Source organism: Lipophrys pholis, assembly GCF_963383615.2.
Source record: "Lipophrys pholis genome assembly, chromosome: 20".
Classification (NCBI taxonomy): Eukaryota; Metazoa; Chordata; class Actinopteri; order Blenniiformes; family Blenniidae; genus Lipophrys; species Lipophrys pholis.
This window is the reverse complement of record NC_137648.1, coordinates 565913-592394: the sequence shown is the minus strand read 5'-3', so window position 1 is coordinate 592394 and position 26482 is coordinate 565913. Positions and strand designations below refer to the sequence as shown.

The 26482-nt window shown below is 46.4% G+C and overlaps 1 protein-coding gene across 1 annotated transcript in view; it reads right to left on the bottom strand.

Annotated features, from left to right (window-relative positions):
- lyrm4b (LYR motif containing 4) overlaps positions 1-25801 on the bottom strand; it is a 30438-nt gene extending 4637 nt beyond the window's left edge. Inside the window, exons 1-2 of the mRNA XM_080489751.1 lie at positions 25690-25801; positions 18530-18650 (exon numbers count right to left, since the gene is read on the bottom strand). Of these exons, the coding sequence (XP_080345877.1) occupies positions 18530-18650; positions 25690-25775 (207 nt within the window). The 5' untranslated portion in view covers positions 25776-25801. The remainder of the gene's footprint in view (positions 1-18529; positions 18651-25689) is intronic.
- Positions 25802-26482: the final 681 nt, after the last annotated feature.

Below are 26482 nucleotides of genomic sequence, written 5' to 3'. Positions count from 1 at the left end.
AGAGCAGAGCAGAACAGAACAGAACAGAGCAGAGCAGAGCAGAGCAGAGCAGAGCAGAGCAGAGCAGAACAGAACAGAACAGAACAGAACAGAACAGAACAGAGCAGAGCAGAACAGAGCAGAACAGAGCAGAACAGAACAGAACAGAGCAGAGCAGAACAGAGCAGAGCAGAACAGAACAGAACAGAACAGAACAGAACAGAGCAGAGCAGAGCAGAGCAGAGCAGAGCAGAGCAGAGCAGAGCAGAGCAGAGACAGCACTCCAGTGCTGGTAGTTAATCACTGCTGTTTGTGTTCAAACCAATCGATGGAAGCTGCACTCCTTAGTTAGTGTAGAAAATACCAGGAGGCGACGGAGGTACAGTGAGCCGTCATTTTCAGTCAGAAGGAAACAAGCTCAGCGATTTAAATGGTAAATGGATCAGACGTATATAGAGCTGTGCCCCTGATTGAACGGTTCCCAGAGCACTTTACGACGACAGTCGTTCAGGCTCTGCCATTCAGGAGCTCCGTCTGTCCACCGGGAGTCAGCGTCTCGCTCAAGGACACCTTGACATGTGGACAGATGGGGATGGACCCTGCACCGTTCTGAGTGAGGGACGACCTGCTCTACCAGGTCAGGTAACACACCTTGTTTTTCTAGTGAAAAGGTTTTGGGAGTCCATTTACACGACGATGGTGCTCAGAGGAACTGAAAATGCAACTTTCTAAAAGCGCCTCCAAAGACGGAACTTTTCAGAAACGCTCTGATTCCGTCCATAATGAATGTGTATAGCGTATTGCTCTCATGTTTCACAACACAAACAAGTAGAACAGGCACCCGTCAGCGCGCATACCTTCGCCAACGCCACATCTCTTTGTGTAATCCAGTTAGCATCGCTAGCATGTTAGCCGTTACCTCATATCGATGCTAACTAGCCTGTCAGGTAGCTACATCACGGTGCCGAGCACTGAGCGGAGGCACAGAGATGAACCACCACCCGACTCCACGCGCTCACATCCTGTTTCCGGACGCGTGCCACGCCCAGAGATGAGCTACGAGACGCCGTTTCCACAATGATAGCGTGTAAAGGTGAAACTTTTCAGAAAGGATGGTTGAAATGTTGCTTTGTGAACGGGCCCTTCATGTTCAGAAGCTCTTCCAGAGATATGAAGAGAAGATACGAGTGTACTGCTGGAGCTTTATACCCATTTGTGTAGAACATGTTCATGTCCCCGAGCTATGATCTGTTATATGTTTAGAGCTTTTAGTTATATATACTTTGCCTAAAGAAACCCTTAATAGGGTTGATGACCAATATGATATTAACTTTGCATTGTGTGCCTGAGTAACACGGACATTGGTAAACATAATATAGATGCATGAAATGTTACAGCCTGAGTGTAAATACTCCTCCAAACATCCACTTAAACGATAAAATATCCAGTGAAAAAAGGTTAAGTTGAAGCTAAAGGCGCCGCTGACTGTCACCATCCGCCACGGTAGAAACACAATGAAGGGTTCAGCAGTATAAATCTGCTCACTCACACATTCCTCAAGCTTTTTTCTTGACATCAGTTCACAAACTGTGGAGACAGCTTTTGCTCCCCACTGTGCCAAAGCTCCAAATTAGCCTCACCCACAGAAAAAAAAGAAAAGTTTATTAAAGGAAAACTCTGAAACTGGAGATTCCAGAGCTGAAAATGGCTCCTGAAACCAGCGGGTCTCCTCCCATCGCACTCCACTTGTATTTATGTGCTGTGTGGATTGTTCCTGCCATCTCACTGAGCGCATTAGCAGCAGTTTAACTCCTCCGCCGAGGACGCGGCTGTTTGGTAGGAAAACTCAAAAACTTGTTAACAGATTGAGATGAATTCTGATGAAAGGTGGCGTCCCCACAGGAAAACAAACAAAACACTGCATGAGGAAGGAGGGTTTTCACTGTAATGACACTACAAGTACATCTTAGATGACTGTTATCGTCCACAAAATGAGGCTGAGAGCTCCTCGAGAATTCAACTAACTCCTTCAAGTTTTTAATTCATCACGGCAGTGGGAGACGACTGCAGCAGATTATTTACCCCGGCTGAGGATCTTTAGCTTCGTTTCCACTGCACAGATTAAGCTGGCACAGTGCAGGTTCTTGTGTTTCCACTGGTAAAAGTTGTGGAAAGTATGGAAAGTTTATTTATATAAGTTATTGAAATGATCCACCATGAAGAAAGAGAACAGTTGTAAAGCTTCTTATAGCTTCTTCAGGTTGACACATCTGTCCGTCTTTATGATCTTTAGTTCTCCTTCATTTAAACTGTCCCACTGAAAGTCTCTTCCTTTTCTTCAATAAAAATAAACAATATGAAAAGTCATTTAAATAGTATTTCCCATGGCGTACCTCAGGGGCCTGAGCTCGAGCCACAATTATTCAATTTTAATTCAACTTTGTAAATGTTTCAAACCGTCTAAATCACCAAATAATGATACCAAACATTTCACATTGTTGTTGGGTTTTTCTCTGTAAAAGTGCCTTGAAATAACTGTGTTGAAATATTATGCTTCAACAAAAACAAAGGTATTATTCATTCATTTTTGACTCTTTAAGCTATTTGCTTCTATTTTTTCCCCATTTCCCTTGAAATACTTTGATTAAATTGCATCACAGTCTTTAATGTGACCAGAGATTTTTCTTGAAAACTATTAAGGATTTTGTTGTTCTCTATCATTGTACGAGCGCTTTGAGATGTTTGTTGATGTGATTTAGCGCTTTACAAATAAAACTGAATTGAATTTTAAGGCTTTATCAGGCGGCCAAATGGAATCATTTGAGTGTTGCTGTGTAAAGGAAAGAAAACATCAGAATATCGGGAAAGTAGTTGCGGTAATTCTTGACATTTGATTTATGTTTGCAGTAAAACAGCCAAACCATCTGATATTCACACTTTTGCAATTTGTGCATCAAACTGAGGCGTCAACTTTGAAATTAGAAGAAAAAAACCGCTGGAATACACGTTGCACAAGGAAATTGACTTCATCAGTGTTCAAACATAAGTTCAAATAGGGTAATAGTCATATTTATTGTTCTTTTTGTAAATAAAACACTAATATATGATAGTTCTCAATAATGTACAGTAATGTTTTTAAGGGGGGCTAAAGCACATATAGAGATTTTTTCAATTACCGTATTTTTCAGACTAGAAGTCACTTTTTGGGTTGGTTGGTGGGTCATGTGACTTGTATTAACAAGTGACCTACCCAAAAACATACAGTACATACCACGTTGGACCACTAGATGTCACTGTGTGACCACAGAACGATGCGACAGTATCAAAGAAAAACCCTCATTATTACCGTATTTGCCTAACAGAGCAAGAAAAATGTCTCAAAAATAATAAAAATACTTCAGAACAGAGAAAGAGAGCATCAGAAAGAGTTCAGAATGTGTGAGGACTTTGTGAAGGACGGGAGAAAAGACGCTTAGCGTGGTGAAGACAACAAATCATGGGTTAAGTCTGCATATGGAAAATAAATGTGCTTCATACTCAGGTGAGACTTCAGAACCAGAAAACATTGTGGAAATTGTATAATAGGTGCAATTCTCATCAGTGTTATACAACTTTTCAGAGCTGTGATTGTCTATCTGGATGTAATTATATCTCTTCACACAAACGTTAAAGTCCTGAAGTCTTGATAAATCTTATAGCAAAACTTTCTAATCTCAATGATCTCATATTTCAGTGTAGAGAATGTTAAACAGCATCCTGTACGAAGAGAAGCTGCGACAAACGTTGGTTCACCGAGTTCATCCTCCTCTCACTTCAAATGGAATGAAGGAATAAAAGCCACTTCGGATTCTATTTATACGCAGAGACATTGAAAGACACGCTCACGCGGCACGTCGCTGACACACCTTGCAGCACGCTAAACTCTGAGCGAAGCGTTTCTGTGGCAACGATCCGGACAGAAATAAAAGCGAGGAGACGAGACGCGAGGACGGCTTTGGAAACGTGGCGGGACACTGAAGCCGGCTGAAGAGGAGGGCGCTCACATCACAGCCACTCACACTAAAGGAAAGTCAACCTGAGACAATTAACCAAAGCGTCTCGCATCCAGAGGAGACAAACTTTCTCTCTCTGGCCTCTTCTCAGGATTCACAAACTCCGTCGCCTGAAGCTCAAAACAAAACAGAAAAACAACCAGCAGCTTCCTTTGCTCAACTCTTCACCTTTAAAAGCTTTTATTCCTCCAGGAAAGGCTGACTGAGCTGGGCTGCACCTTTCTGAGGCAGTGGAGCGTCTTCCAGCCCCGACACACCTTTACTCATATGGCCCCTTTCAACAACAACAAACACTTCACATAAAGCATGACTGGCTCCAGAACGTACGCAGAGACGTGTGGGCCTCCATAGCTCAACGCTCCTCTCCTCCTTAAATGCATACGTTGTTCTTTAACTGGTGATGGAGGAGAGTGTGAGGAAGCCCCTCCTCATAGGAACCCCCTCCCCAGAGGAACCCCCCTCCCCAGAGGAACCCCCTCCTCAGAGGAACCCCCCTCCACAGAGGAACCCCCCTCCTCAGAGGAACCCCCCTCCTCAGAGGAACCCCCCTCCACAGAGGAACCCCCTCCTCAGAGGAACCCCCCTCCTCAGAGGAACCCCCTCCCCAGAGGAACCCCCTCCTCAGAGGAACCCCCCTCCTCAGAGGAACCCCCTCCTCAGAGGAACCCCCCTCCTCAGAGGAACCCCCCTCCACAGAGGAACCCCCTCCTCAGAGGAACCCCCCTCCTCAGAGGAACCCTTCACGCTGGTCAGGATGAACTCTGATCAGAAGCTCTTCTGACACTCGCAGCTTAAAGCAGCACAACGTCCTCAGATTGTTGCTGCGATCGTTCACTGATGAAGGTTTGAAGAACGACACCACTGATCACTGCAGGCGACCCAGAGTCTGCGTCCTGCTCCAGGACGCTTCAGACGGAGCGTCAGAAGGACGACGTCTCTACATCTCAAACGTCTCTGCTGCTTTGTTTCATCACTCCCTCGACTGACTGTCAATGTTGAGCGTCTTTAAGGGGAAGACCAGGAGGACTGTGATTGGTCCTCTACTACGTCATGGACCAGGAGGGCTGTGATTGGTCCTCTACTACGTCATGAACCAGGAGGGCTGTGATTGGTCCTCTACTACGTCATGGACCAGGAGGGCTGTGATTGGTCCTCTACTACGTCATGAACCAGGAGGACTGTGATTGGTCCTCTACTACGTCATGAACCAGGAGGACTGTGATTGGTCCTCTACTACGTCATGGACCAGGAGGACTGTGATTGGTCCTCTACTACGTGGGGCATGTGAAGAAACTCCCCCTGTGATCCAGATGATGGTGTAATAAATGTGTACTTCATTGGAGAAGCTGTTAAATCCCAGAGTGGGCAGCACACCACCCGGGGAGGCCAAATATTCTGGTTTGGTGGCGTCCACAAGGCTTTTCACGACTCCTGGACAATACTCTGCAGGAGGCCGGCCTGTACACCGTCACTACAAGCACCCGGAGCTAAAATTCACAGCGTCACTGCCAATCTCTGCCCCAAATTGTTCGTTGTGACCAGAAAATAAACCCTCCCAAGAAGCTGCATGCGGTTCCGACCGGTCCTTCTACGGGCCCCAGAGTGACTTTGGTGAACGACTTCACGACACCTTAATGAAGAACGTCCAGGGTGAAGAGACCGTGAAGAGGCTCTGTTTGTCTCATAGACGCAGGAGGAGGCAGCAGCCATCAACTTGGGATTTACCATTCGGTGTCATGATTGTCACCTTTCGGGGTCTTGATGTCTCAACTCCTGAATATTTGTCCCAATGCTCCGTTAACGACCCTTTCAAGCTCAACATCGCTGACCACTGCTCAAGGACACTTCAGAATGTGATGGACATCGTCTCTACGTCTCAGTCGTCTCCGCTGCTCTGCTCCACGCCACCCCCTCCTCCTTTGATTCTAACCTTTAACCCCTCGTTGCCCCTCCCTGCCTGCCTCAATTCGCCGTCTGCAAACCATCACATTCTCATTTGTATCTCGTTCTTTGTGCTGTAGCCTTCAGTTACTCGTGTGTGTGTTTTTCGAAGCGCCACCGTTTCCCCATTAATCCTTCATGAGAGCGAGAGGCCTGTTTGAACCACAGTGCCGAGCACTGGTCCTCCTCCCGTTAGCAGTTCCTCCTCCTCCTCCAGGCGGTTGGGGGAAACAGTGCAGAGCATCCTAACAGTCTCCCAGAGCGAAGGAGTCCCAACACCCCGGAGACGACGTCACCTCTCTGCTGAGCCGCCGCTCATCGATGAGGGTTTAATGAAGTTTTCAGTTTGATCTGCCTGATTTACTCTTGACATTTCATCTGTATTCCTCGACACTGCGTTTGTCTGCATTTCATCCTCACCGTTGACATTTTGTCTTCACCGCTGACCTTCCAGCTGCTTTTCACTTTGACATTTCGATCATAGTTTCATCTCTATTTGTTGTGTCTCCTGAGACTATTTCCATTCTCTTGTCCTTCTTTGAAGTTTAGAATTATAATGGTCAGGTTTCTTTCAGGAAAAGATGATGAACATACAGTCCTTACTACACCTCCCCCAGGATGTCATTGCCTCAAACTGGGGAAACAAAGTGGTGGCGGTTTTGGACCATCGGTCTTGACTCTCGACCGCCTGAGTTCAGGACATTCGATTCTTGATTTCTGGTGTTCAGCTTGTTGTCCTCTCCACTGCTGACTCCTCTCGTCTCCGTTCTCTCTTGGTCTTGACATTCTTGGCACTTGGTGTTTCTGTTCTTGACTCTCTGCCTCTCCTAAACGAGTCCATCACTGGTTCCCATCTTGACTTTCAATCTGTTTACTTCACAACATTTCAAGTGAAAAACTATCGTCGCTGCGTTTTCGTTTTAGGAAAGTTGCATGTTTACATGGCAACGCTTTGAAAATTCTGCCCATTTACTTGGAAATGGTAAAAACAATGTTAACAATGTAGTTTTCATGTTGGGCACTAGTTGGCACTGCTGGTTGTTTTAGTAACAAAACCACAGACACACGTACACAGAGAACAATCTGCTATAAACATTATCACTGCAGAACACGGACGTTCTCGTGGACAGACCAAGTTGGATTGTTATTACGGTGACTGTCAAAATAAAAGTACCAGGTCCAGGAGAATATGGGCTGGGGGTCATGACACTGTGGAGGAAACTTTGTTCTGATGGTCCACTGAGCATGTGCAGAACTAATAGTTACTACGGCAGTGCACACTCGCAGCATTTCTAAACGGCGGCTGAGCATTTTCACAAAGATCCAGGTTTTCAGTGTTCTGAGCCCCGTGGCCTCAGTGGGTTAGGGTTAGTCAGGGTCAGTTTTTCTATTTGAAGCATTTAGGGTCGCTATTCTCAACTTCAAGCGTCTCTGTTCTTGACTGTTAAGTTCTTAACATTTGGCGTCTCGACTCTTATTCTGACATGACAACTCTGTTCACCAGTTATTATCCTGATCTTCTGTCTACGTGCTCGGCTTTTCATGTTTGGTCTTCATTCTCGATATTTCGACCTGATTCCTGACATTTCATCTGGATTCCTGACATTTGCTCCACATTTGGTGTTTTATCAGTATTTTATTGTCACTGTTGACATTTCATCTTTATCCTTGACCTTCTGACTTTATTACCAACATTTTGACTTTAAGTGACATTTGGACTTTACTCTTCCTCGGAGCTCTCTGCACCGTTCAGCCTGATCCCATTTCCATCCTATTGTTCAACGAGAGCAGTGATTTGTTAAAAAAGCACAAGTGTTGGTTTGGATCTAATTTCAGTTACAAATGTCTGAGTGATTGTTGAGAGGAAACGCTGGCGAGCAGGCGAGACTTCTTTAATGGTCACTGGATTTCAGGGCCACAAACTGGAAAGCGAAAAACGGTGAAATAAAGTCACGAGGGAAGAACAACGAAGGCGTAACGACTCCGGCAATTTATAACAGTCTCTCCTCTGCTGTCTGTCCTCCCTCCTCGTCCTTTCATCTTACCCCCCCACCCCCCCACCCACCCACCCCCCCACCCACTGTCTTTCGGATGCGACGGACTGAAACGAGAGATCACACAGAGTCCGGTCACCAGCGAGGGGAAGACACACACACACACACACACACACACACACACACACACACACACACACACACACACACACACACACACACACACACACACACACACACACACACACACACACACACACACACACACACACACACACACACACACACACACACACACACACACACACACACACACACACACACACACACACAGTTTGCCTTCATCTCCTCTCGCTCTCTAATTAGTGTGCTCAGAGTGGGTGAAAAATTAAGGATACGAGAGCGGCTGCTTCTCAAAGAAACTCCTCATTACTGTGTGTGTGTGTGTGTGTGTGTGTGTGTGTGTGTGTGTGTGTGTGTGTGTGTGTGTGTGTGTGTGTGTGTGTGTGTGTGTGTGTGTGTTGTGTGTGTGTGTGTGCAGCACTGCAGCGTACCGAGCCCCCGATCAGCCCTATCTTTGGCCTTTTCCCAGTGGGCGTGGCCTTAGTTTAATCACCGGTGGGGCAGTGGCCTCCAGGTGAGAGAAGCAGACTTGGGATCGGGAGTTTGCAGGATGGAGTCTGGTAGGTTAGTGAAGGACACGTCCAAGGTCACAAGGAGACAGTGAGACGGGAGTGTAAACCAAGACGTCCCATTGGTCCGCGCTCAAGACGACTGGCGCTGGTACACAAAATGGAGGGAGCTGAGGGAGGTTCTCCTTCCAGTACTGTAGGAAAGGAGAGAGAGAGAGAGACAGAGAGACCGAGAGAGAGATGTGGGAGAGAGAGAGACAGAGAGAGAGAGAGAGAGAGAGAGAGAGAGAGAGAGAGAGAGACAGACAGACAGACAGAGAGAGAGAGAGAGAGAGAGATCTTCCTAAGGCCTTCTTCCACTCTGAGGTATCAGATCAGCTCTGAAATCGATTGATGAAACTGAAAAACTTAAAGCTCCTCCACCAGTCCTGAACTAACATTTACGTCCAACAAGCTCAATGTGGAGCGTTTCCTGCTCTGGGAAACACTCTGTCTACTACACTTCTATCAGTGGTTACTATCAATGAGAACTATGAGCACCGGGAAGGTTTTAGACTCATTCGACACCTGATTTCTGACAATTTTATACTATTTTTCAGACTTGATTCACACTGGTGAGACTCTAGTTTCCAGATTGTTTTACACTGGATTCAGACACAATTTCAAATACCTTTATAATGACTACCGCATAGTGTTGATTTTCATTTTAGACGACCGTAAAGTCCAGATTATAAATTGCATCTGTCAAGAAAACCATCTCATTAAGAGCAAAAGAACAAACAGTAGATACAGTAAGTCACACTGGTGACTACAACAGGTTTATTTCTATATGTCCAGACCTCGTCCACCAGCTGCTGCTCCATAATCCAAACAAGTATAAAATAAAAGGCTGACTTCGATTACAGAAAGGAGATTATTCTGGATTAGATTCATATTCAATCTTATGAGAGAAAAGCATCAGAAAACTTGGAGTGTGGTCGGAGTGCTTTCACAAAGTCCCACCTTTAGAGCCTTTCGGGCTCTCAGCACCGGAACCCTGACCCGTGAAAATGGACATTCAAAGCACAAGGAAAGTTTTACATTTTCACTTGAAAAAGTTGTCACTTAGCCTGAATCGGACTTTAGTTTGAGAGCCGCAGCAACATTTCTACACAGCTTAACCATCCAATTTATTTTTGCAAGTGGAAAAACCCGGTGGACGAGCTGCAGCTGAATAAAATGTGAGTGTTTCCATCGGTGCGACGGCCCCTCCTCGCTCCGCTCAACTGAGTCACGACTGAGATAAAGCTCTTCTTCAGAGGGCTCAAACGGCTGCGTGTCTCTTTTTTAAACAAACTGCTTGGGCGTTAAACGGACTACGTGTTAATTATTCTTCTCTCATTGATATTTGTTGATAAGGGACACCGTCGTCCTGCTGGTGGAGGACAGGAGACCCTCATTTAGGTCGCCCTCCCTCCTCCTCGCACTCCAAATGTTGTCCTCGCTTCACATTGCCTTCTGCAGTCAATGAATTTCATCATGCAGCGCGAGTGTGTGTGTGTGTGTGTGTGTGTGTGTGTGTGTGTGTGTGTGTGTGTGTGTGTGTGTGTGTGTGTTAGGGGGAAGATGGAGTATCATCATTGCATCAGTCCCAGACTTCTATGAATAGAAGAAAACAAACAAGCAGAAAGTTCCAGAAAATGAACTACAGCTGGTGCACAACCTCACAGGTCGCAAGCACACACACACACACACACACACACACACACACACACACACACACACACACACACACACACACACACACACACACACACACACACACACACACACACACACACACACACACACACACACACACACACACACACACACACACACACACACACACACACACACACACACACACACACAGAATGCTAATGCTACTAATGCCCGGTTCACACTGCAGGATAATGAGTTTGAATCCGATTCCCTCCTGAAAATCTTAGGGACGCTCAGAGTATCATCAGATAATCTTATGAGATAATCCAGCAGTGTGTGGTGTGTTCAGACTGCTGTCCTCTGCTCAGAAGGACGTCAGGACGTCAGGACGCTCCCGTCTCTGATGGGGACATTCAACACGTTGGATTGTTTTGGCCGAGTTCTCCTGGTGTGTGGTGTCCCCCGAGGGCAAAACCAGCACCAGCCTGTTGACTGTGACGCGTAGCCAATCAAAAAGCCAGGTGACGTAGTGGCGAGGAAACGCCGGGCCGGACCGACAACCATGCTCCTGTTGTCTCCACTCCTTCCTTCTTCTTCTTCTTTGAGTTCTTAACGGCGGACGGCTACTCCACTCCTTTAACCCACGCCTCTTCTTTTTAAAATGTGTTTTATCTGATAAAAACACCACAAACGATCGTCAATACATCCTCTTCGTCCTCTTCGTCCGACATGTTTTTTGACTGGAATCACGTTTAACCTCGAGAGGTTTCCCGTCTGATGTCGGGACGTTCACCAGAGAAATGGGATCATGTGTGGTGTGTTGATGCTGCCGTGTGGCTGCACGCCACACACTGGACACTGAGGGTTTTCTTTTTACCAGCAAATTCTCCTGACATAATGCTAAAGCTAAAGGTTGGCTCATCAGTTCCTCGTTCCTCAAAGCAGTGTTGTTATTTTCAGACACGATTCTTACTCATTCAGAAATCCTCACGCTGCTTCTCAGGAGTTCTTTAGATTCTCTGATTACGGTCTTCAACAGTAAAACCCACAGAGGGAAGCGATGGCCTGCCAACAGCAAAGCCTCATGGGATATGTAGTTGGGAGCCACCCTCTCATTCCCCGCAGTTAGGGTTAGGGTTAACCAATTAGCCTCCACCAACAGGTGATTCAACCCCCACACACCCCCACCCTTTCATTACCCAACCTGCACGCACACCTTCGCTGAGCAGTTTGACCTCGAACGCTCACATCTGACTTGGTAATGTACTATTTCTACAGCAGGTCCGGGCAGCGCCGTGTGCCAGTGGCTTCAGAGGGGAGGGAAGGTTTGAATTTTTGAGGGCTTCAGTGGGCAGAAATCAATACCCTGACTCCAGCGCTACTTTTTTTTTAAAGAGCTGGTGGTGCTGGTGATGATGTGAGAGGACCAAAAGAGACCGACGAGATGAGAGGGAGAAGAAAGATCTGACGTGAGCGGGTTCTTTTCTCTGCAGCTCCAGACGTGCTTCAGATTTCACTTTCATGCCTCCATTCGTCATCTGTTGTGCAGAAATAAACTCATATCTAAGTTAAATGCCTGGGTTCTCTTTTTGGTTTTTTCCTGTGGAGGAGGCCCAAAATGATGCAAGAAAAACAAAACTTCAAGAGTTTCTGAACTCTGGATTCCTGATGTGATTTTTCTTTTTTTTACAGGGGAACTTTAGGACAGTTCGACGTGGCGAAACTTTGAAGGACCAAAATAAGTGCAGACCAGCCGAGAAGTAGTTTGGATCCAGTCTGAAAGCAGCCGCGAGTTAATTCAAACCCTCATTCCATCAAAATGGTAACGGGGCATAAAGTGTGGATAGAAACCACTAAAAGAACTAAACAGATATCTTGTTCAAGGCCCGCTTCAAAACATTCCTCAGTAAATACAGCTCAAGGCCAAAACCAGATAAATATGATATTGAACAACTCAAGAGACAAACTTGAACAACGTGTCCAAAGGGGCTGAGGATGATGTCCAACCCTTGGAACTCCTGCAACGCAGCAACCTGTGAGAGAGGCTGGATTGCATTGGTTCATATGGTTCTGACTGATGAAGACACTCCGGACCCGAACCCTAACCCTCCTTTAAGACAGACTGAACACCCCTGATGATGTCCTTCTGCCTCGTCGGATCCGGCTGATTAGGACCGTTTAGTGGGACTGAGGCGCGTCGGAGCAGGAAACACCTCAAACACGCAGAGACACAAAAAGACAAAAGAGACGTGTTTTCCAGCTATAATTAAGTTGTCTTCTTGATACTGGAGCCAGACTTTGCGTTTCCTTCTCGACAGTCTCAGAACCATGTTTTATGAGGCCATGAAAAGGAGAGCAGGTAAAAAAGCCGACCTGCTTTTATCCACCTGAACAACTCCCTCCTGCTTTACTGAGGAGAGTTTGTTCTGGTCTAAAGCCGGGTAAAGCTGGCAGAAACCCGAGGGGCAGTGAGGCGTACAAGCTGTAATAAAAGTGTGGGATTTCTGAGGGGCGGAGGGATGAAGGCTGGGGATTTTCTCTGACGGGAAGACACGAGGAAGACGAGGAAGGGAGAGGGGAAGGGGAAGAGCGAGGTGAAGAGGAGGAGGAGGTGACGCAGGCTTCTCACTCAGGGTGTTGTCCTACTTTCTCAGATGGGTTCTGTCTGGTTCAGGCTTTCCCTAAAAATCTCCGGTTCCCCGTCGAAACTGCTTCGGAAAATAAAACTGGAGGGAAAAGCGACTTTGTGCTCCTACATCAGGAAACTAATGATCGGCTGGTTGTCAGGTCAGACATTTCTAAAGGGCATCATCCTGATATGCAGACATTTACATTGGGAGCCTCTTCTGCTCCGTCACACTGCAGGGAAGACGTCACCGTATGTCTGGAAGTGTTGTTCACCCACTTCAGAAGCAGCAGACTTCAATTATTTCTGCGTCTCTGCGATAAAAATAACTCAATCAAGAGGTCACGTTCTGCAGAGGAAGTGTGAGAAAGCAGCGCTGGAGACCCCTGATGGATCGTACGAGGCCTTTTAAAGAAAGTTGATGAAATGTTTAAATAACATGAAGGGCCTGTTCACACGACAACGTTTTCAAGTGGAAATGTAAAATGTTTGTTGCTCCTGCTGTTAGTTTACAAACTTAGTTCACTTAGTTTTTTGAGAACAGGTCCTGGAAAGTTTCGAAGATGCTCCGACTCCATCTCCATGGAAACGGGGAGAAAATGCAAGTTTCTGGAAACGCTCCGGCGACTTCGCCGTAAAGACGGCGGAAACGCTGCGACCGCGCATGCACACCACGATGGTGGCTCAGCTACATTTTTTTTTACGTGTGAAGATTATAATTTGTTTCCTGGTCAATTAATAAATACGCCAATAAAACATGTATTCATGTTTGTTTTTAAACTGAAAAGCAGTGTAATTTGATTTGCTGCAGCGCTGCACTAACCTTACCACTTCCTGTTATTACGAGCACCTTCTTCCTGGTGACGGTGTAACTCAATAACAGTAATGAAACATGGAGCGCTTTTCATAACAAACAAAAGTGACCAAAACCCCGTCGCCTTCGCTCTGAACCACAACAACCGACGTCTCATGGTGACTGATGATTATTGTCCGTTTGGTGTTTGAGACCTGAAGTGTGTCTCCTGGTCCTCTATGCAGGGTTTAATAATGTCACTAGGTCATTGACGAGAATCTGTCCTCTCAGTGGAGGCGGTGGGGACGGACCGGCAGCAGGACGTAGTGTCCGGGGTTAAAGTTTACATTCACTGAGTTAAAGTGTCAGGCTGGTGAACCTGTAAATCACTTTGGATAAACATCTTCGTACACTGGTTGCCATGGTTACGTTTAGAAACACTCGTCTCAACAGCGTCGGCCTCATCAGCCGCGCACACACACACACACACACACACACACACACACACACACACACACACACACACACACACACACACACACACACACACACACACACACACACACACACACACACACACACACACACACACACACACAACTAGTAAAAGTGAACTTTGCAAGAGGATAAATTCATACTGTACGCCCACACGATGATATGAACGTACGGAAAAGACAGAAAATGAACACAATATTTTTTTCATCTTTTTTTTTTACAACAAAGATAGAGCGTCTTCCTCCTCTAACATCCAGATTATAGAGCGTCTTCCTCCTCTAACATCCAGATTATAGAGCACCATCCTCCTCTAACATCCAGATTATAGAGCATCATCCTCCTCCAACATCCAGATTATAGAGCACCTTCCTCCGCTAGCATCCAGATTATAGAGCATCTTCCTCCTCTACCATCCAGATTATAGATCACCTTCCTCCGCTAACATCCAGATTATAGAGCATCTTCCCCCTCCAACATCCAGATTATAGAGCGTCTTCTTCCACTAACATCCAGATCATAGAGCATCTTCCTCCTCTAACATCTAGATTATAGAGCGTCTTCCTCCACTAACATCCAGATTATAGAGCATCTCCCTCCCTCCAATGGATGTAACTTCAGCTCACATCTCAGTAGCTGAGGTCGGACTTTAAACTCTAAAACACCTCTTTGTTCTGCTCTGGATACTCTAGAACAGATGTGAACACTTAAATCCCTGAACTTGTTTCCTTCGGATTGAAAACCACAGCTGAAGTTGGTTCAGTTCAACATTGCAATCCTACAGTCGATGTTCTTTATTGAAACAGGAAGTAAAAGAAAGTGAAGCTTCCACCATCAGTTCTGGCTCGGAGTAGCAGCGGCGCCACCTTGAGTTTAAAAGGTCGTAGACTCTCAAAAAAACCTAATCCATGTGTATAAAACAGTTTGTTACAGCCCAATATGCTATTTATAGCACACTAAATACATTTTTTCCAGCTTGACATTTAGCCTGAGCAGTTTTCCATCAGCTATAATGTGACATAGCTCGATTTGTTTCTCCTGTAGTTTCCAGACAAACGGTAACGTAACAGAATATTTCATATTAAACCTAAAATAAGGGGAAAACACAGGAATATGGGATTAAAAGAGAAAGCTTGACACTTTCTCCTGCCTCTCAACATTGCTGTTGTCATACTAACTGCGGCCACTAGGGCTCTCCATAAACCTGGCCTTGCTGGTTGAACCATCTCTGGGATTCATTGATAAAAACCAGTTTGACACTGAAGCTCCACTGTACATGTTTCCTTCTCCACTTTCCTCCAACACTCACTCACAGATGAAATGCATCAGAGGAGGAATATGTACGGTGTTACAGGCCTGGAACAATCTATACTTCTTCTTCCTAGAGGAGGGAGTGAGCGGGTGTGTTGGCTGTTCTCTGGCTTCAGGTTTCCTCCCCCGTGTGAACGTCCGTATGCTGTTATATAAGAGACGGAGCGGATCCTGGCAGGCCGGAGCGGATCCTGGCAGGCCGGAGCGGATCCTGGCAGGCCGGAGCGGATCCTGGCAGGCCGGAGCGGATCCTGGCAGGCCGGAGCGGATCCTGGCAGGCCGGAGCGGATCGTACACATGCAAAGCGACACTTTCTGTTTATTGCAAAAGGTTGTTTTTTAAATTCGTCACCAGAGAGAAAACAAACAGCTAAAGATCCAAATGCTGCTTCACGATAGTTCAACACTTTCAACCGTCAAAGGTTACCAGCAGCTTACTAAACTGAAGTTAGTGATGATTGTTCAAAGCTCAGTCTGGCGGCTGATTCCTTACAGGAACATCTTAACTTCCACTCTCTGTCAGAAGGTAATCCTTGCTGTAAAGCAGCTCCTTCAGCTTCCCGGGAAACAAAGTAAAGATTTAGTAGAAGTTCACACGGGGGTCATCAGACTGGATCAGACTGGATCAGACTGGATCAGACACTTGATCTGAGGGATCCTGCATGTTGGTCAACTCCAGCGACCGACACACCGAGAGGACATCAAACAGTAGAAGCTGCAGCGGCAGGAATTCACACCTTATTTAACGGTTCCCACGTCCCACAGTGGACAAGAAGAATCAATAATATATAACAGCTCAGAAATAAGTCTTATGTTGCACTATAACGCTCTCCTCTGAAACGAGGACAGGAATATTACAGAGGATGAAACTAGTTCAGCTCATCTGGAGTTCTAAACTTCCAAACAGCAGCAGCCTGAAACACAACAGGAGGATCCTTCTGTTTAATAGTGAAATATACATAAGAGATTATTTCACCTGAACAGGAGAGGAAGAGGAGGAGAGGAAGAGGAGGAGAGGAGAGGAGAGGAGAGGAAGAGGAGGAGGAGAGGAGAGGAAGAGGAGGAGGAAGAGGAAGAGGAAGAGAAGAGGAGGAGAGGAAGAGGAAAAGAGAGGAAGAAGAGAGGAGAGGGAGAGGAGAGGAGAGGAGAGGAAGAGGAGGAGGAGAGGAGGAGAGGAGAGGAGAGGAGAGGAAGAGGAGGAGGAGAGGAGAGGAAGAGGAGGAGAAGAGGAGGAGGAAGAGGAAGAGGAGGAGAGGAGGAGGAAGAGGAAAAGGAGGAGGAGAGGAGAGGAAGAGGAGGAGGAGGAAGAGGAAGAGGAAGAGGAGAGGAGAGGAGAGGAAGAGGAGGAGAAGAGGAGGAGGAAGAGGAAGAGGAGAGGAGAGGAAGAGAAGAGGAGAGGAGGAGAGGAAGAGGAAAAGAGAGGAAGAAGAGAGGAGAGGGAGAGGGAGAGGGAGAGGGAGAGGGAGAGGGAGAGGGAGATGAGAGGAAGAGGAGAGGAAGAGGAATAGGAGAGGAGAGGAGAGGAAGAAAAGGAGGGAGAGGAGATGAAGAGGAGAGGAAGAAGAAGAGGAGGAGAGGAGAGGAAAAGAGAGGAAGAAGAGAGGAAGAGGAGAGGAGAGGAGAGGAGAGGAGAGGAGAGGAGAGGAGAGGAAGAAGAGGAAGAGGAAGAGGAAGAGGAAGAAGAGAGAAACCCGGAGTCTGAGCATTCTGCAGAACTTCCGTTTCCATGGAGACCGTCTGTTTTGTGGGTCTGATTACTGGACGGAGCTCAGGGCCACTGAAAATGCAACTTTTTGAAAACGCTCAAACTCGAGGTTCCTTCTGACGTGGAAACGAGGCGTAAACATGAGGAGAGTTGACTTCAGCCTTTCTACTGAATAATACTTCCTACTACACATCTGTTGCAGTACAGCTTCCTCCTGAAACACGATATATATTCAGAAGAACTGTTCAACCTTCTCATATCCGACTAAATCGCAGCTCGTTTTAATTTGTCAACAATTAATTCTGAAATGAAGTATTGTCAACACGACTTCAAAAAAGTAATGCAAGTATATGTAATTTAAACAAGTGAGTCAGCTGTAAACTGTACTCGGATACAAGTAATAATATGAACTATGCGAATAAAAAATACTCAGTGAAATACAAATTCTTTATGTTGTAATGTGAGTACTTTTAATCTGTTACTTTTACTAATCAAATGTACATAGTAGAGCAGATCACCATCAATTGTGCTTAAGAATGAGTAAAAAATAAATACAAAAGTAACTAAAATGATCAGTTGATTGCAGTAACCCGAGTACCTGTAGTACAATTCACCTTTTACTGTTTAAATGCAACAAATTAAATTTCATGATGTAATTTTTAGTCTTTTTGAGTTAAATTATAGAAAATATAATATATACTTGCAGTAAGAAGGTATTACTTTGAGATTTCTGATTTGAAGTAAATGGTGTAAATATTACTACAGAAAAAGCTAAATTACATATTCCTACAAAATGTAGTTACTTATTGTGAATAGTACTTATGAGAATAATTAAAAGATACTAAAAAGAAATTGATTTTATTACGTAATGACAGTAATCGCAGTTTAACTCTAAATAGTTCAAAAGTAGTGAAGTAGTAGTAGTAGTACGAGTTATATTACATAAAATAGATACTACTTGATTCGACTTGTGTGAGCATTTGAAATCTGGTGAGACACACACACACACACACACACACACACACACACACACACACACACACACACACACACACACACACACACACACACACACACACACACACACACACCCCTCTGCTGGGATTGGCTGAGAGTGTGCTGATGCATTATGGGAACAAAGTGAAGCAGGGCGATGTGATTAGCCTGGAGTCGCCCCATAATGAGCTCTGAGTGCAGCGGGACAGCTGGTCAGCCTGGAAACAGGTGTGCATCTGCATGACCGTCAACCAGGTGATCCTGCAGTGTGTGTGTGTGTGTGTGTGTGTGTGTGTGTCTTCAGTATTCAGGTTCGGGGGTCCCACCTGTCTCTGTATGAGCGCCAGCGTCTGCTGTCCCTCCTCCATCAGCCGGGCCACAGTCTTTGGATCCTCCACCTTCCGGTTGTCCCTGAAGGCATCACGCACACGCCGCAGTGCGTAGGTCCTGCAAAACACACGCACACACACACACACACACGCACACACACACACACACACAAACACACACGCTTCAGCTTCATTCAGGGTATTCGCGGTGGCGGAACAGCAGCGCAGGCGAGACGAGACAAGGTAATAAAAACAGCAAATATGTGCAGCGGAGACTCTTAAAGCCTCTCCAGGGTTTACGGAGGTAAACAAACACAAACACCTGAGCAACGCAAACAACAAACAAGCCCACAACAAGAGGAATTAGTGCAGATGAGATCAGGACCAGGGCTCACGGGCAGATGAGATCAGGACCAGGGCTCATGGGCAGATGAGATCAGGACCAGGGCTCATGGGGAGATGAGATCAGGACCAGGGCTCATGGGCAGATGAGATCAGGACCAGGGCTCATGGGCAGATGAGATCAGGACCAGGGCTCATGGGCAGATGAGATCAGGACCAGGGCTCATGGGGAGATGAGATCAGGACCAGGGCTCATGGGCAGATGAGATCAGGACCAGGGCTCATGGGCAGATGAGATCAGGACCAGGGCTCATGGGCAGATGAGATCAGGACCAGGGCTCATGGGCAGATGAGATCAGGACCAGGGCTCATGGGGAGATGAGATCAGGACCAGGGCTCATGGGGAGATGAGATCAGGACCAGGGCTCATGGGCAGATGAGATCAGGACCAGGGCTCATGGGGAGATGAGATCAGGACCAGGGCTTGCGGAGGCTCCTTCAAACCAGCCACAGCTGAGGCGCTGAAACAAGCCCGTGTTTGGTTTGCAGGAACCCGACACGTCGGACTGAGCCGAGACCTTCGGTTTGGAGTTTATGAAATCAATGATATCGATGATAACTTCAAGTCAATCCTCGTGGCCTCAGTGGGATTTGAACCCATGACCTTCCATCACTATGAGTCCGGTGAGTTAGTGGAAAGTTCTGGCGTGGCCAGCCTGACAGATTCTGACAGATCTGTCACCTGATGAAGAGCGACACCTCATCAAATGTCAGATGAGAGACTGAGGAAGCCGTCCAAACATGTGTTTTAGAAAAGTCCCACTTTGGAAGATGTTTTCCAAAAGTTCAGTTTTCAGTGACTCAGCACCGTTTTCGTGTGATTGGACGCCCAGAACTGTGTGAGGTTGAGCGGTTCCCCTTGTGAACGGGTCCGGAGCCGGGGGCCATTTGTTTGACAGCCCCGTTGTGAAAGAAGCAGCTGAAGCGACTTTGTCCTTCCAGAACTTTGTGCTCAGTGACTTTGGCACTCCGAGCAGTGGGACGCTCTGTGTGGTTCCGGGAGGAGGTCGGCGGGACGCCGCGCCGCGCTCCGCTCCTCTGACCAGCCGCTGATTTCATTTCCCGCGGCTCCTCGCCACGGCGTGGAGAGAGGAACCATCGATTGTGATGCTCAGCCAGAAGGAAAGTCTGCACTTTCTGCTCCAGAGCCTGTGTGGGTGTGTCACTGTATGATGGATGTGATGACGGCACTCCGAGTGTCAGTGTGTGTGTGTGTGTGTGTGTGTGTGTGTGTGTGTGTGTGTGTGTGCTCTTTGATATTCTTCAAAGCCGGAGCAGCTTTGTGTCTCAGACTCCATCACAGCTGATGTTTTGAGCTCATCCAGACGATCGTGGCTCATGAACTCACCACACTTTGTAGTTTATGAGGCAAAATGTACTTTTGGTTTTGGGTGAATTGTTCCACAATCTTTCCAGAGCGTCACAGTTTCACTTTCTTATCAGAAGTGGTCGTAGACGATGGCTTACGACTTTTGTTCAGGTGACCCAGCAGGTGGGTGGAACAGCTACCCGGGTAACCGGGGTCCCCTGGTTCTCTATAGAGATCGAAGGTTCCTCATTTCTCAACACATTATTTCGGTGCCTGATCTCCAGCGTCTCATTATTCTCTCATCAAAACGTTTTAAGTTCCGACAAAATTGCAGCACTGAGATCTGAGTCTGGGCTAGCATTAGCATTAGCATTAGCATTAGCAATAGCCTGTTAAATTACATTCACATCGGTGCCTTTCTTCTGAATGGATCAATTCCACAAGGTGGAAGAATTAGAGGGAAACCAAGATGAAGAAAAGGTCACATGAGGGTCACTTAATCCTCCTCTTCCTCTTCTCCTTGTCTTCCTCCTAATCTTCATCCTCTTGCTTTTCCTTGTGTTCCTCTTCCTCCATTCCTCCTCATACTCCTCTTCCTCGTGTTCCTCTTCATCTATCCCCCCCTCCTCCTCCTCTTCTCCTTCTCTTCCCCTGCATTTTCCTTGGTTTCCTCCTCATCTTGCTTTTTTCTTGTGTTCCTTCTTCCTCCCATTCCGAATCCTCTTCTTCCTAATACTCCTCTTCCTCCTCATTTCTCTGTTTTCCTCCCCCCTTCCTTCTCCCTTTCCTCCTCCTCCTCAGCCTTGTCTCACGTCCTCCTCCTCCTGCTCTTCTTCATCTTTTTTCACCCCTGCTCCTCTTCCTCCGCCTCCACCCATTATTCTTCTCCTCCCTCCTCTTCCTCCTCCCTGTTTGTCATTGAAAGGTCCTGCTTGTTTTACCAAACGATGCCTTCAGGCTCTTCATCATCGCGCTCTGTCGTAGCGACCGTCCTCCGCTAATGGACTGGGTGTAATGAGCGCCACCGCTAACGAGCACGACGACACGGGAAGAATGAACGGAAATCGAACGAGGAGAGCTGAACGTCTCGAAAACAATCAAGAGACGGACGCCTCGGCGGCGACGACTTCATCATCACACGCCGAAGGACGGGGAGTCAAAGCTTTTAGCTTAACGAGTTGAATGAAGTAAATAAATATATAAATATATATAGTGAATAAAGTTCAGTTAATGAAGCAAATTTAAGAAAATGTTTAAATCAACGTTGATTATCTGTGAAATGTTTGATGACGTCATCTGTGAAAAACTTTTCTGTTTGTGATTCTAAAAATTCACGACGTTTCATATTTTGTGAAATAGATGATTAGTGAGCATGAGCGTTAGCATCACAATGCTAAGGTGAGTTAGCAGCCCCGATGCTAATATATCAATACCAATTAAAGTAAATTAGTAGCAGAATGAGATAACCAAAGTGAGTTAAGGGCTCTGATGCTAAGCTATATAAATACTGATTAAAGTAAGTTAGCGGGAGGATGCTAATGGTTAGAACTACGTCACCACAGTGACTTAGCGGCTCTGATGCTAACGTTTATTGAGCAGCGGCTTTGTTTTAGTGTTTGTGCGACTCTTTGTTTGACAGCTGGAATATCTTGTTTGATCCTCCAGGGCCTTGGCTCGTCTCTGCTCTCCAATAAAGACGGAGAATCTCCCCTGCAGCTCAGATTGTCTCCACGTCTCCGTCCTCTACCTCTTTTTCTGTGTCGGTGAGGTGATTTCCACTGCGGAGTTTCATGAATGTTTCATCCCGCTGCTGTTTGTTTTCGTGTTTTCTCCTCTCACTCAGTCTGACTGATGAAGCTTTCCGAATCCATCCAGAACCTCCTCCTCCTCCTCTTCCTCCTCCTCCTCCTCCTCCGTGTTGAGAAACAACAAAACGCCGCCTGCAGCTACGTCTGGCAGATTCAGGTCATCCCACAAACAACCCGGAACGAGTTGAGAGGTGGTGGAGAGCTGCAGATTGAAGTCTGGAGGGAGAGAGAACTAATGAAGCTGCTGCAGCAGCAGGTGGGAAACGCCGTCCACAGCTTTTCTTCAGGTGTGAAGAGAAGAACGGAGAGGAGGATGAGGAGCAGACCAGACTGGAGTGGGGCGTCGCAGAGGAAGAGGAAGAAAAGGAAGAGGAAGTGAAGCAGCAGGAGGAAGAGGAGGAGGAGAAAGAGGAAGAGGTGAAGCAGGAGGAAGAGGAGAAGAAAGAGGGAGAGGAAGTGGAGGAGCAGGAGCAGGAGGAAGAGGAAGAGGAGGAAAAAGAGGGAGGGGAGGTGAAGGAGCAGGAGGAAGAGGCGAAGAAAGAGGAAGAGGTGAAGCAGGAGGAAGAGGAGAAGAAAGAGGAAGAGGAAGTAGAGGAAGAAGGTGAACACTCCCAGGAAGCTTCTAAACAGAGTCACTGGTAGTTTCTCATTTCAAATGTTTGATTCTGGTTTTGTTTGACGTGACGAGTGTGAATCTGACTGAAGGGGTCTGTGTCGGACCCCCGGGGTCTGTGTCGGACCCCCGGGTCTGTGTCGGACCCCCGGGTCTGTGTCGGACCCCCGGGGGTCTGTGTCGGACCCCCGGGGGTCTGTGTCGGACCCCCGGGGGTCTGTGTCGGACCCCCGGGGGTCTGTGTCGGACGCCTGATGGGTCCTGAACCTCAGGTTGGGCACCGGTGCTGTGAAGAAGGATGAATCCAGAGCGAGTCGCAGTCAGCCAGAAAGAGCAGTGCATGATGGGATCAGAGCAGACCAATCAGGTCAGTCGGGCACAAACCGGGACAAACCGGGACAAACCGGGACACGGAGTCCGAACTGTTCTGAACCACATCAGAACTGCTAAGTCACCTTCTTCTTCCAATCTCAGACGTTAGCATTTGTGCGGCTAACTCATCATCTCTTTTCACATGTTAGCATAACAGCTGCTAACGTGCAACAGTCCGATCCATACAAAGTTCTACTTCTAGCTGCTGAAGCACTTTGTTAATGTCGTGAGACGTTAGAAAACCATATTCACCTTAGCATTAGCACTTGTTAGCTTGCTATGATCATCCATTTTCAGAATGGATGCTGCCTGGCAGGGAGGTGATTCAGGCCCTGATGGGGATCAGGTGTGCTGCCTTGCTTCCCTGCCACAGCTCTGTGTGGTACTTTGTCAAAATGGTCTCTCTGCTTCAGGGCGAATCGATAATATCGATAAAATTTGATTATCAAAATAATCGTTAGTTGCAGCCCGACTCTAATTTCCTTGTTCAACACTTGAAATGTGTATCCACCGATAAAAAGTGAAACTACAACTTTATGTTGTGAAGTGAACAGAAGAAAATAACCATGATACGACAAATACACAGAAGAAAAAGCCGAAAAAGCAAAAACGGACCTCGAGGAATCCACAGATTCAGAAAGTTCACAAAACGAGTGAAATTAAAACAATCTGAGGAGTAAGAACCTCCAACATGTAAAACAAGCATCAACCTTATATAAGAAAACAAGTTGAAAAGAGGCTACGAAGACGACACCAGAAGAACTCAAAATACAATGAGTGAGACAACAGTTGCCTGTTTTACTCCAGATATCAGTAGAACAGCTGTGAACACGTCAGTCTCAGACTGTTGACTTCTGGAGGAAACCTTCAGGTGATCACCGACAGTCTACAGGTAATCACCGACAGTCTACAGGTCATCACCGACAGTCTACAGGTGTTCACCGACAGTCTACAGGTCATCACCGACAGTCTACAGGTGTTCACCGACAGTCTACAGGTGTTCACCGACAGTCTACAGGTGTTCACCGACAGTCTACAGGTGATCAGTCTACAGGTGTTCACCGACAGTCTACAGGTGATCACCGACAGTCTACAGGTGATCAGTCTACAGGTCATCCCCGACCATCTACAGGTCATCACCGACAGTCTACAGGTGTTCACCGACAGTCTACAGGTCATCACCGACAGTCTACAGGTGTTCACCGACAGTCTACAGGTGTTCACCGACAGTCTACAGGTCATCATCGACAGTCTACAGGTAATCACCGACAGTCTACAGGTGATCAGTCTACAGGTAATCACCGACAGTCTACAGGTCATCACCGACAGTCTACAGGTGTTCACCGACAGTCTACAGGTGTTCACCGACAGTCTACAGGTGTTCACCGACAGTCTACAGGTCATCATCGACAGTCTACAGGTAATCACCGACAGTCTACAGGTAATCATCGACAGTCTACAGGTGTTCACCGACAGTCTACAGGTGTTCACCGACAGTCTACAAGTGATCAGTCTACAGGTCATCAGTCTACAGGTAATCACCGACAGTCTACAGGTGATCAGTCTACAGGTAATCATCGACAGTCTACAGGTGATCACCGACAGTCTACAAGTGATCAGTCTACAGGTAATCACCGACAGTCTACAAGTGATCATCAACAGTCTACAGGTCATCATCGACAGTCTACAGGTGATCAGTCTACAGGTAATCACCGACAGTCTACAGGTAATCACCGACAGTCTACAGCAGGGGTGTCAAACTCAGATCCTCGTGGGCCGCAGCCCTGCACGTTTTCAATGTCTCCCTCCCCTGAATGTCCTGATGGTTCATCATCACATTCAGCACAAAGCCAGATAACGAGCTGCTCATTGCAATCAGCTGTGTTGAAGCTGGGAGACATGGAGAACGTGCAGGGCTGCGGCCCTCGAGGCCTGGAGTTCGACACGTGTGGTCTACAGGTCATCACCGACAGTCTACAAGTGATCAGTCTACAGGTAATCACCGACAGTCTACAAAAAGTTTGTTTTGCAACTTAAATTTTCTGTTTTTGCATGAAAATAACAGCGTATACTGGGACTAAATATACAATGTAAAGTTTTGGGGTCAACTAAAGTGATAAAGTACAAGATTTGCTAAAGAATAGAGATTATACATACAGTATATGGTATATTTTTCTTCTTGTAGTATATTGGACATTTAGCTCCTTTTTTACCTTGCTGCTGCTCCAACCATGTGAATTTCACTATTGTGGGATCTATTATGCACACACACACACACACATATATTTATATGCTTATAACTGGTCTATACGCCATGACCTCATATTGATGCTAGTTTACGTACGACTGTTTTTTTTTTTTTTTTTACGTAACTTTATATAGTCGTTTTAAACCACAGAGGGATGAAAAAGAGTTTTCACATAATTAGTTAGATACAATAATTGTATTCGAGCCACAGAATTACTACATATATATCTTTGGCGCTTCGAACCCTGTTTCTCTCGGCTCCCTGACAGCTACAGGACCCTGAATGCATCAGGATGCTAACGTAAACATAACACAGAGCGGCGACTCAGGCGTTCTTCCAGCCACTGACAGTCACTCGAACCCGGCCTGAAGCCCCCGCTCACCCCCACCGGACCCCGGCCCTCACCTGTAGTTGTAGGACGGGAACTTCTGGCTCTCTTTCAGCATGTTTCTGTACAGAGAAATCACCTGTGCACGCGCGGACGCCGCCATGATGTTGCTAACAACGCTGCCACTCCTCCTCTAACAAGGTCCTCCAATGGCGGGTGACCAAGCAGCGCCTGAATAGAAGTACAATGTGTTGTTCGTTTTTCACCCAATTGTTGTTCAGTAAAATAAAGCAAATCAAATTATTCATTACATTCAAACTACTCAAGGAATTAAGATATAAAAAAATCTTTTGATAAAGAAAATTGTTCTACATTAAATTTTCAGGCGCGCTTCGGCGAACTTAACAACAATCCAGCGCTGCAGTGTGACAGAAGGTGAGTTAGCTTGTGCTCACTTTAACCTCTTTAAAAATCTCGTTTTAAACATTTATGGTGAGTTTTTATGAATGAACGTCGCAATGAGGGGTTAAAGACACACGTGACAACACAAACCGGCCGCGTGTGGGGTCACACACAGCTTCATTTACCCGGTAAACGGGTTGTTTAAATAGACATGTGTTAGCTCGACCTGAGTGATGTAAACCAACTGAAGAGGACACACGCACACGCACACGCACGCGCACGAACACAGACACAGACACTAAAAAATCTGATAATGTTTAGTTTATGTTTATGTCGTCTTTTTTGTCTCTTCTTTGCGTTGTTTTGATATTTTACCGTATTTTCTGCAAACCTCTGGTGTTACTCTGCAACTGTAGTTTGTGGTCATATTTTGTTCATTTGGTTGTTTTGTGTATTTCAGCGACAGTT